The sequence below is a fragment of the Salvelinus fontinalis genome, chromosome 26 (genome assembly GCF_029448725.1).
Source record: "Salvelinus fontinalis isolate EN_2023a chromosome 26, ASM2944872v1, whole genome shotgun sequence".
NCBI classification, from domain to species: domain Eukaryota; kingdom Metazoa; phylum Chordata; class Actinopteri; order Salmoniformes; family Salmonidae; genus Salvelinus; species Salvelinus fontinalis.
In genome coordinates, this window is record NC_074690.1 from 8,959,089 (window position 1) to 8,971,558 (window position 12,470).

At 43.9% G+C, this 12,470-nt stretch overlaps 1 protein-coding gene across 1 annotated transcript in view; it reads left to right on the forward strand.

The window, feature by feature from the left end:
• The first annotated feature begins 1,450 nt into the window (after positions 1-1,450).
• Positions 1,451-12,470, forward strand: part of LOC129823614 (FYVE and coiled-coil domain-containing protein 1-like) — a 75,586-nt gene continuing 64,566 nt past the window's right edge. The window contains exons 1-4 of the mRNA XM_055882471.1: positions 1,451-1,535; positions 2,113-2,231; positions 5,907-6,013; positions 7,718-7,843. Of these exons, the coding sequence (XP_055738446.1) occupies positions 2,171-2,231; positions 5,907-6,013; positions 7,718-7,843 (294 nt within the window). The 5' untranslated portion in view covers positions 1,451-1,535; positions 2,113-2,170. The remainder of the gene's footprint in view (positions 1,536-2,112; positions 2,232-5,906; positions 6,014-7,717; positions 7,844-12,470) is intronic.

Sequence of the window (12,470 nt, forward strand, 5' to 3'; positions counted from 1 at the left end):
CACAGCAGTCAACTAGTTAACTTTGTAGCTGTTTAGCTTTCTGACACATTCAATTATTTGTTTGTAAACAATTAGCATGCTAGTTAGCCACCACATGTCCTTGTCAAACTGTCAACAGAGTAGTTAGATATGCCAAATAACAGTCAAAAAAAAAAGCTTTAGGGCAAATAAATCCGATTCAACCATTCAGACACAAGTGTATCTGACTTCAAACCACCTATGAAAGGTGGTTTGAAATGTGGCTTGAAATATCAGATTCCATGTGCTTTTTGGCCGTTTGGACTGCAGGACAAAGAACACACTCAAATCGGATATTAAAAACAAAAAGAAGGATTTGAGTCACTTCAAACTGTGACCAAGTCTTCAGAGGACAATGGAAGTTGACTTCAAACCCCTGATGTAGGCTATATGTCTACCCTGACACTTGTAGGTTAATAAGACTTTATGGAAAACTACACGCCTTCAGAGACCACCGACTAGCAGGTCTTTTTTTCAGGCAGTATTTTCTGAGGTTCATTAAAAGTAGCGGATTTCCCCCAGCCTCCAACTGTAACTAGGGTACTTTGCTCTACAACCACGATGCATGAACAGAGGAGCAAATATACATAATATTATTATATACATAAGCTAACACAAATGTTTATTAACTCTTTCTCATATTCAGATGCTTTATACGTCCTGCTTGATGCCTTAACATCAGTGGTGCAAAGTAAATAAGTACAAGTACTTTTAAAGTACTACTTAAGTCGTTTTTTTTAGATATCTGTAGTGTTTTTTTTACTATTTATATTTTTGATGACTTTTTACTTTTACTTCGCTACGTTTCAAAATAAAAAATGATTTACTTTTTACTCCGAGCATTTTCCATGTAGAGGATGCAACGGGTCAGCAGCTCATGAGTCAGTTGTCTTTTCTGATAGGAGCACTGGTCATTACAGTATGGAGTGGAGATAGGAAGGTAGCTTAGATAGTGACTGTTTTCCTCCAGGCTGAGTGGGAACCTCTGAACAGCAGCATCTACTCTATAATAAAGAAACACTTATAGAACCACTGGATCAATTTGCAAGTATCTTTGTTGTTGTTGTTTGTTGTAACGTCACCAGAGACAACAGACAACAGAGTAACAGCTTTTTTTGAGAATGACAATAAAACAAATTTTTTTTTATATGTAAAAATGATTACACAATCTATTGTTTACAAGCTCTTTTGAATGTTTCGTTTTTGTTTGTACCTCCTCTTACAAATGTTTTTTTTTTAATCAATACATTTTAGTCCTCTATTATTTGATCTTATTGGTGTGTCTAATTTTCAATTACGTTCTTTTGGTTTGAATTGTGTTGAGTTGTGAAACTTTCAGTGTGACACTGGGACATGTCACATGACTTCAGTCTGCTGGTTTATTTACTATGCTGGTTGGAACGATATTGCGCGCAGCTATTGGCTAATGAAGGTGTCAATCATTATGAATGCCCAGCCTTAACGGTAGCACGTTACCTCCTGCTGTAAACTCGGACCTGCTCTGAGAATCTCTACAAGTACGTCTACTTCTGATTATATCTAATAAACTGTTTTGTCTGTATTAATGACAACCGATAGACGTTTCAGTTCTATTTGTATCAGCTGTTGGTTGCCAGAGCTTGTAGCCTCGGAACAGCAGGTGCTCGTTCCGGTCTGCGACTCTCAATATCTCGGTTTATTTAGGAACGGAGACCGACGACACAGTGAAATGTTCTCCAAAATACCAACAACGATACAGCTTTAATACGCTTGGGATTTTGTTGTACCAAATATTAGTAAAATGTACCAAGACATTACGTCAGTGGGAAGCCCACTGCTGTGTGATGTGATGTCATTATTGGGAGACGAGGATCACTGAATACTTTATTGTCGCCGTTTTGTTCTTCTGTCTGTTGATCGATATGATGATGATGATGAGTACAATCGATTAGGAAGTATTTGTTTAGTTGCAGGGCTCATGAATAGAGAAAACAACAACAGTAGTAGTGACAGGTTGGGGATGCTGGGATCTGGACAATGTTTAGGATTATTTACAGAGGTTGTAGTCAACATTATAAACTGTGCCAATGCTCTTCTTTGTGTGATTCTTGGTAGCCGGTTGCAGACTCCTTGACCCCACCCCTTCCTTACTACTGATCTCACCACTACCATCATGTGTAACAAGACATCAGTAGGAGAGAACCAACTCCAGAGGATTATCAGAGATCTACACGGTATCTATTGTACAGTTCTCTGTACTCGCTACATGTGTCTGTGTGGATCCATCCATATCAGTGGAGGCTGCTGAGGACGGCGCATAATAATGGCTGGAACGGAGTCAATGGAATGGTATGAAACACGTGGTTGATGTCGTTCCATTGACTCCATTCCAGCCGTTACTATGAGCCGTCCTCCCCTCCGCAGCCTCCACTGATACATAAGTAGCTGCCAAAATAATGAAAACACTTGACTAAATGAGGGATACAAAGTATATTGAAAGTATGTTGTGGTTCCTGAGTTAATTAAGCAATTAACAAGCGTAGGGTCATGTATAAACATGCTGGGCAGGCCATGGTTATGGCTACCAGGAGAATGCCTCCATCCACAGGGCGCAAGTAGTCACTGAATGGTTTGATGAGCATGACAACGATGTGAACCATATGTCTTGGCCGTCTGTCACCAGATATAATCCAATGTAATAATTATGGGAGATTCTGGAGTGGAGCCTGACAGTGTGTTCTATCACCATCAACAAAACAACAGCGTCACATCCCTCCTATAGAGTTATAGAGGTATAGTTATAGAGTTCCAGAATCTATTCCAAGGTGCAGCTGTTCTGGATTATGGTGGCCCCAACACCCTATTCATTTTTAATTGTTTAAATGTAACCTTTAATTAACTAGGCAAGTCAGTTAAGAACAAATTCTTATTTGCAATGACGTCCTACGACGCTGGGTCAATTGTGATACAGCCTGGATTCGAAGCCCACTCCCGACCGGTCATGTTGTACAGTGCCTGAGTGGCGGAACGGTCTAAGACACTGCAGTGCAAGCTGTGTTGCTACAGATGCTGGTTCAATACCCGTGCCGGCCTCGACTGGGAGACCCATGAGATGAATGTAGGTGTTTGGTTTCTCTAAAAACTGAAATAAATCATTCTAAATAACAAACTGGCTTTATTTACAAATGAGTAACAATGTTTCACCCCCATGTTCAAGAATGGCCTTTTTCATCGCTCATTTTACATTATTTGAAAACTAAATTATCTCCAAAATATAGTTATTTTTTAAACAAAGCGATTATTATTAATAATTAATTTAGAATTAAATAAAAGCCCGTTGGATATTCTCACAGATATATTATCAACCCTGTTATTAGCAGGAGTAACCTAGCCTACACCCCTATATATTGATCATCTTGGTCATGGATCCCGAGTGGCGCCCAATGGGATTGCCTTGCAGTTCTCCAGCTGTATCCACTGAAAGCGAGCGAGATTCAAGGCACGAGGGCAGGGGGCACAGGATGGTCCGCAGAGCCACGCACAGAAGACCGACCTAGCCCATGGGGAAGGGAGGAGGAGGAGGAGGGAGGGGGGGTGGACCCCCACCCCGCCACACTGGGGCATTGCACTAATAATGGCTCTGAAAACGCTCCCGCTGTTCTGTTCTTAGCGCCAGTCTGCACGTTCAAACTAAAACAATGTAGCTAATAATGTCATCTTTATGCTTTTGTTAATAAAATAATGATAAAAATACTCTTTCAAAATGCCGTTGTTTATTTAGTTATGGATACGAATTACCATGGGAATAAATATCACTGAATTACATAAATATCCTCCAATCCTCTATATGTATTGGCGGAGAGTCACGTCATATTTTTCGATATACTGTAGGCCTACCGTTGGCGACATGAGTCTCACTAGTGTTGAGTAATGCGCTGTTAAAAGTGGTGTCGGTCTTATTTATTTAAGGAGCATATTGAAGTTAGAAGCAACAGGATTTGAAGCAATAACCTACAACTATTTCAGCACCGTTTCACTCTGCTCTGAGACAAGCATGGGGACTGGTCTTGATAAATCAATGAGGCTTTTCATTTCACTGAATCTCTGTTTTGGGTGTTGGTTAGACTACAATTAGAAATGTTATGCTCTTAGTGTAACTTTTCTTAACTGACTTGCCTAGTTAAATAACAAATTATTATTTACAAGGACAGCCTACTCCTTCCTCTCCGTCGGGGAATTGAACCCTGGTCTCCCGCGTGCCTGCATTCTCTAGTACAGCCACTATTGACGGCTATCAAACTGCAGAAAATAGTCTGAAACGCACAGCGAATGGATCCAACCAATTTGCAGAGTCACATGCTTGATGTAGTTATTGCGTGCTAGGAATATGGGACAGAATACTAAACTTTTTATTATTTGTGTCAGTAATTTTGACCCCTACCTTATTTTGTGTGCATCCGTGTAGGTGTGTGGTGCATCAAGGTTGGCGTGATTTACATTTACATTTAAGTCATTTAGCAGACGCTCTTATCCAGAGCGACTTACAAATTGGTGCATTCACCTTATGACATCCAGTGGAACAGCCACTTTACAATAGTGCATCAGATCTTTTAAGGGGGGGGGGGGGGGGGGGGGGCAGAAGGATTACTTTATCCTAACCTCTAGGTATTCCTTGAAGAGGTGGGGTTTCAGGTGTCTCCGGAAGGTGGTGATTGACTCCGCTGTCCTGGCGTCGTGAGGGAGTTTGTTCCACCATTGGGGTGCCAGAGCAGCGAACAGTTTTGACTGGGCTGAGCGGGAACTGTACTTCCTCAGTGGTAGGGAGGCGAGCAGGCCAGAGGTGGATGAACGCAGTGCCCTTGTTTGGGTGTAGGGCCTGATCAGAGCCTGAAGGTACTGAGGTGCCGTTCCCCTCACAGCTCCGTAGGCAAGCACCATGGTCTTGTAGCGGATGCGAGCTTCAACTGGAAGCCAGTGGAGAGAGCGGAGGAGCGGGGTGACGTGAGAGAACTTGGGAAGGTTGAACACCAGACGGGCTGCGGCGTTCTGGATGAGTTGTAGGGGTTTAATGGCACAGGCAGGGAGCCCAGCCAGCAGCGAGTTGCAGTAATCCAGACGGGAGATGACAAGTGCCTGGATTAGGACCTGCGCCGCTTCCTGTGTGAGGCAGGGTCGTACTCTGCGGATGTTGTAGAGCATGAACCTACAGGAACGGGCCACCGCCTTGATGTTGGTGGAGAACGACAGGGTGTTGTCCAGGATCACGCCAAGGTTCTTAGCGCTCTGGGAGGAGGACACAATGGAGTTGTCAACCGTGATGGCGAGATCATGGAACGGGCAGTCCTTCCCCGGGAGGAAGAGCAGCTCCGTCTTGCCGAGGTTCAGCTTGAGGTGGTGATCCGTCATCCACACTGATATGTCTGCCAGACATGCAGAGATGCGATTCGCCACCTGGTCATCAGAAGGGGGAAAGGAGAAGATTAATTGTGTGTCGTCTGCATAGCAATGATAGGAGAGACCATGTGAGGTTATGACAGAGCCAAGTGACTTGGTGTATAGCGAGAATAGGAGAGGGCCTAGAACAGAGCCCTGGGGGACACCAGTGGTGAGAGCGCGTGGTGAGGAGACAGATTCTCGCCACGCCACCTGGTAGGAGCGACCTGTCAGGTAGGACGCAATCCAAGCGTGGGCCGCGCCGGAGATGCCCAACTCGGAGAGGGTGGAGAGGAGGATCTGATGGTTCACAGTATCGAAGGCAGCCGATAGGTCTAGAAGGATGAAAGCAGAGGAGAGAGAGTTAGCTTTAGCAGTGCGGAGCGCCTCCGTGATACAGAGAAGAGCAGTCTCAGTTGAGTGGTGATGAAGCTATAGCTTGTGTACACGTGTGTGTTGTGTATATGAACCTGTAGAAGCAGTGACTGATCTGAGTAAGGAACACAGAGAGACGGGTGAACCAATCACAGACGACAGCCCCAACCTGCATAAACTGTCCTACAAACTAGAGTACCTTCTACAGGTAATACACAGAAACTCACTCTCTCTCTCTCTTTCATAAACTGTCCTACAAACTAAAGTACCTTCTACAGGTAATACACAGAAACTCACTCTCTCTCTCTCTCTTTCATAAACTGTCCTACAAACTAGAGTACCTTCTACAGGTAATACACAGAAACTCACTCTCTCTCTTTCATAAACTGTCCTACAAACTAAAGTACCTTCTACAGGTAATACACAGAAACTCACTCTCTCTCTCTCTCTCTTTCATAAACTGTCCTACAAACTAGAGTACCTTCTACAGGTAATACACAGAAACTCACTCTCTCTCTCTCTTTCATAAACTATCCTACAAACTAGAGTACCTTCTACAGATAATACACAGAAACTCACTCTCTCTCTTTCATAAACTGTCCTACAAACTAGAGTACCTTCTACAGGTAATACACAGAAACTCACTCTCTCTCTTTCATAAACTGTCCTACAAACTAGAGTACCTTCTACAGATAATACACAGAAACTCACTCTCTCTCTCTTTCTCTCATAAACTGTCCTACAAACTAGAGTACCTTCTACAGGTAATACACAGAAACTCACTCTCTCTCTTTCATAAACTGTCCTACAAACTAGAGTACCTTCTACAGATAATACACAGAAACTCACTCTCTCTCTCTCTCATAAACTGTCCTACAAACTAGAGTACCTTCTACAGGTAATACACAGAAACTCACTCTCTCTCTCTCTTTCATAAACTGTCCTACAAACTAGAGTACCTTCTACAGGTAATACACAGAAACTCTCTCTCTCTCTTTCATAAACTGTCCTACAAACTAGAGTACCTTCTACAGATAATACACAGAAACTCACTCTCTCTCTCTTTCTCTCATAAACTGTCCTACAAACTAGAGTACCTTCTACAGGTAATACACAGAAACTCACTCTCTCTCTCTCTTTCATAAACTGTACTACAAACTAGAGTACCTTCTACAGATAATACACAGAAACTCTCTCTCTTTCATAAACTGTCCTACAAACTAGAGTACCTTCTACAGGTAATACACAGAAACTTTCTCTCTTTCATAAACTGTCCTACAAACTAGAGTACCTTCTACAGATAATACACAGAAACTCACTCTCTCTCTCTCTTTCATAAACTGTCCTACAAACTAGAGTACCTTCTACAGGTAATACACAGAAACTCACTCTCTCTCTCTCTTTCATAAACTGTCCTACAAACTAGAGTACCTTCTACAGATAATACACAGAAACTCACTCTCTCTCTCTCTTTCATAAACTGTCCTACAAACTAGAGTACCTTCTACAGGTAATACACAGAAACTTTCTCTCTTTCATAAACTGTCCTACAAACTAGAGTACCTTCTACAGATAATACACAGAAACTCACTCTCTCTCTCTCTTTCATAAACTGTCCTACAAACTAGAGTACCTTCTACAGGTAATACACAGAAACTCACTCTCTCTCTTTCATAAACTGTCCTACAAACTAGAGTACCTTCTACAGGTAATACACAGAAACTCTCTCTCTTTCATAAACTGTCCTACAAACTAGAGTACCTTCTACAGGTAATACACACAGAAACTCACTCTCTCTCTTTCATAAACTGTCCTACAAACTAGAGTACCTTCTACAGGTAATACACACAGAAACTCACTCTCTCTTTCTCGCATAAACTGCTAGGATACTGTTGTTGTGTGTTTACATCAGTTTGACCAGAAGGAGAAGGCGGATTTCCTAGGCAGCAGGAAGGAGTACTGGGATTACTTCAGAGAGTGTCTTGCCAAGACCAGAGGAGTTAATGACGGCCTGCGGTTTGTCAAGGCTATACCAGAGGTAATCCTCACTCATACACAAACCGATGAAGGCAATTGTCCAGCAAAATGGCCGCCGTCACCGTAATAACCATTCAAATAGCAATTTGTATTTTTTTTTAAATACATAATATTTGTTTTGCTGTTCGAAGGTTTTATTTTTTTATTGTACTTTTTCTGACTGCATGTGCTGCCGTAGAAATAGAATGAGTAAAACAGCCGTCCCCATTCAAGTCAATAATGGCATAATGTGTGGACTGGCGGCCATTGTTTACCAGTCATATTACCAGGGTTACAGGTTCCAAGCCTGTTCTATTTACCAGTCATATTACCAGGGTTACAGGTTCCAAGCCTGTTCTATTCATTCTATTTACCAGTCATATTACCAGGGTTACAGGTTCCAAGCCTGTTCTATTCATTCTATTTACCAGTCATATTACCAGGGTTACAGGTTCCAAGCCTGTTCTATTTACCAGTCATATTACCAGGGTTACAGGTTCCAAGCCTGTTCTATTCATTCTATTTACCAGTCATATTACCAGGGTTAGAGGTTCCAAGCCTGTTCTATTCATTCTATTTACCAGTCATATTACCAGGGTTACAGGTTCCAAGCCTGTTCTATTCATTCTATTTACCAGTCATATTACCAGGGTTACAGGTTCCAAGCCTGTTCTATTTACCAGTCATATTACCAGGGTTACAGGTTCCAAGCCTGTTCTATTCATTCTATTTACCAGTCATATTACCAGGGTTACAGGTTCCAAGCCTGTTCTATTCATTCTATTTACCAGTCATATTACCAGGGTTACAGGTTCCAAGCCTGTTCTATTTACCAGTCATATTACCAGGGTTACAGGTTCCAAACCTGTTCTATTCATTCTATTTACCAGTCATATTACCAGGGTTACAGGTTCCAAACCTGTTCTATTCATTCTATTTACCAGTCATATTACCAGGGTTACAGGTTCCAAGCCTGTTCTATTCATTCTATTTACCAGTCATATTACCAGGGTTACAGGTTCCAAGCCTGTTCTATTTACCAGTCATATTACCAGGGTTAGAGGTTCCAAGCCTGTTCTATTTACCAGTCATATTACCAGGGTTACAGGTTCCAAGCCTGTTCTATTCATTCTATTTACCAGTCATATTACCAGGGTTACAGGTTCCAAGCCTGTTCTATTTACCAGTCATATTACCAGGGTTACAGGTTCCAAGCCTGTTCTATTTACCAGTCATATTACCAGGGTTACAGGTTCCAAGCCTGTTCTATTCATTCTATTTACCAGTCATATTACCAGGGTTACAGGTTCCAAGCCTGTTCTATTCATTCTATTTACCAGTCATATTTTCCAGGGTTACAGGTTCCAAGCCTGTTCTATTCATTCTATTTACCAGTCATATTACCAGGGTTACAGGTTCCAAGCCTGTTCTATTCATTCTATTTACCAGTCATATTACCAGGGTTACAGGTTCCAAGCCTGTTCTATTTACCAGTCATATTACCAGGGTTACAGGTTCCAAGCCTGTTCTATTCATTCTATTTACCAGTCATATTACCAGGGTTAGAGGTTCCAAGCCTGTTCTATTCATTCTATTTACCAGTCATATTACCAGGGTTACAGGTTCCAAGCCTGTTCTATTTACCAGTCATATTACCAGGGTTACAGGTTCCAAGCCTGTTCTATTTACCAGTCATATTTACCAGGGTTACAGGTTCCAAGCCTGTTCTATTCATTCTATTTACCAGTCATATTACCAGGGTTACAGGTTCCAAGCCTGTTCTATTCATTCTATTTACCAGTCATATTACCAGGGTTACAGGTTCCAAGCCTGTTCTATTCATTCTATTTAGCAGTCATATTACCAGGGTTAGAGGTTCCAAGCCTGTTCTATTCATTCTATTTACCAGTCATATTACCAGGGTTACAGGTTCCAAGCCTGTTCTATTTACCAGTCATATTACCAGTGTTACAGGTTCCAAGCCTGTTCTATTCATTCTATTTACCAGTCATATTACCAGGGTTACAGGTTCCAAGCCTGTCCTATTTACCAGTCATATTACCAGGGTTACAGGTTCCAAGCCTGTTCTATTCATTCTATTTACCAGTCATATTACCAGGGTTACAGGTTCCAAGCCTGTTCTATTCATTCTATTTACCAGTCATATTACCAGGGTTACAGGTTCCAAACCTGTTCTATTCATTCTATTTACCAGTCATATTACCAGGGTTACAGGTTCCAAACCTGTTCTATTCATTCTATTTACCAGTCATATTACCAGGGTTAGAGGTTCCAAGCCTGTTCTATTCATTCTATTTACCAGTCATATTACCAGGGTTAGAGGTTCCAAACCTGTTCTATTTACCAGTCATATTACCAGGGTTACAGGTTCCAAGCCTGTTCTATTCACCAGTCATATTACCAGGGTTACAGGTTCCAAGCCTGTTCTATTCATTCTATTTACCAGTCATATTACCAGGGTTACAGGTTCCAAGCCTGTTCTATTTACCAGTCATATTACCAGGGTTACAGGTTCCAAGCCTGTTCTATTTACCAGTCATATTACCAGGGTTACAGGTTCCAAGCCTGTTCTATTTACCAGTCATATTACCAGGGTTACAGGTTCCAAGCCTGTTCTATTCATTCTATTTACCAGTCATATTACCAGGGTTACAGGTTCCAAGCCTGTTCTATTCATTCTATTTACCAGTCATATTACCAGGGTTAGAGGTTCCAAGCCTGTTCTATTCATTCTATTTACCAGTCATATTACCAGGGTTAGAGGTTCCAAGCCTGTTCTATTTACCAGTCATATTACCAGGGTTAGAGGTTCCAAGCCTGTTCTATTTACCTGTAACGGTCCTGACCTGTTTTATGTTGTTTTTTGTATGTGTTTAGGTCAGGGCATGTGTTTTGGGTGGGCAGTCTATGTTATCTGTTTCTATGTTGGTTTTGGTTGCCTGGTATGGCTCTTAATTAGAGGCAGGTGTTTTGCGTTCTCCTCTAATTAAGAGTCATATTTAGGTAGGGTGTTCTCACTGTTTGTTTGTGGGTGATTGTCTCCTGTGTCGTCGAATGTATGTACCATACGGGACTGTTTGGCTGTTCGTTTATTTTGATGTCGTCTGTTTCCTGTCCGTGAGTTTACGTTTAGTTATGTAAGTTTATGTTCAGGTTTCGTCAACGTCGTTTTCTTGTTTTGTAAATTTGTAAGTGTTTTGTTTTTCGTGTTGCCATCGTCGTTGTAAATAAAAAGATGGCTTATTTCCCGAAAGCTGCATTTTGGTCTGATGATCCTTCTCTCCTCTCCTCGTCCGAGGATGAGGAGAGAGACAGCCCTTACAGAATCACCCACCAAATTAGGACCAAGCGGCAAGGGAAAGCTCGACAGGGCAACAAGGACTCCTGGACTTGGGACGAAATATTGGACGGGAGAGGTCCATGGGCACAGCCGGGAGAATATCGCCGTCCGAAAGCTGAGCTGGAGGCACTGAGGAGAGTAGAGGCTACCGGAGAGAGGAACCGGAGTTATGAGGGAACGCGTCTGGCACGGAAGCCCAAAAAGCCCGTAAGTAACACCCAAAAATTTCTTGGGGGGGGGGGGGCTAAGAGGTAGTGGGCCAAGGGCAGGTAGGAGACCTGCGCCCACTTCCCAGGCTTACTGTGGAGAGCGGGAGTACGGGCAGGCGCCGTGTTACGCAGTAGAGCGCACGGTGTCTCCTGTACGAGTGCATAGCCCAGTGCGGGTTATTCCACCTCCCCGCACTGGCAGGGCTAGATGGGGTATTGAGCCAGGTGTCATGAGGCCGGCTCAACGCGTCTGGTCTCCAGTGCGTCTCCTGAGCCCAGTTCCTCCTCCACGCACTCTCTCTGTAGTGCGTGTATCTAGTTCGGTGCCTCCAGTTCCGGCACCACGCACAAAGCCTCCTGTGCGTCTCCAGAGCCCTGTACACACTGTATCTTCTCCCCCTACTAATCCTGATGTGCTTGTCCTCAGCCCGGTGTCACCAGTGCCGGTACCTCGCATCAGGTATAGAGTGGGCTTTGAGAGTACAGTGTGCCCTGTCCCTGCTCCCCGCACTAGTAGGAAGGTGCTTATCCTTAGCCCGGTGCCTCCAGTTCCGGCACCACGCACCAGGTCTACAGTGCGCCGTATCCGGCCAGAGCCATCCGTCTCCCCAGCGCCATCTGAGCCATCCGTCTCCCCAGCGCCATCTGAGCCATCCGTCTCCCCAGCGCCATCTGAGCCATCCGTCTCCCCAGCGCCATCTGAGCCATCCGTCTCCCCAGCGCCATCTGAGCCATCCGTCTCCCCAGCGCCATCTGAGCCATCCGTCTCCCCAGCGCCATCTGAGCCATCCGTCTCCCCAGCGCCATCTGAGCCATCCGTCTCCCCAGCGCCGTCTGAGCCATCCGTCTCCCCAGCGCCGTCTGAGCCATCCGTCTCCCCAGCGCCATCTGAGCCATCCGTCTCCCCAGCGCCATCTGAGCCATCCGTCTCCCCAGCGCCGTCTGAGCCATCCGTCTCCCCAGCGCCATCTGAGCCATCCGTCTCCCCAGCGCCATCTGAGCCATCCGTCTCCCCAGCGCCATCTGAGCCATCCGTCTCCCCAGCGCCATCTGAGCCATCCGTCTCCCCAGCGCCATCT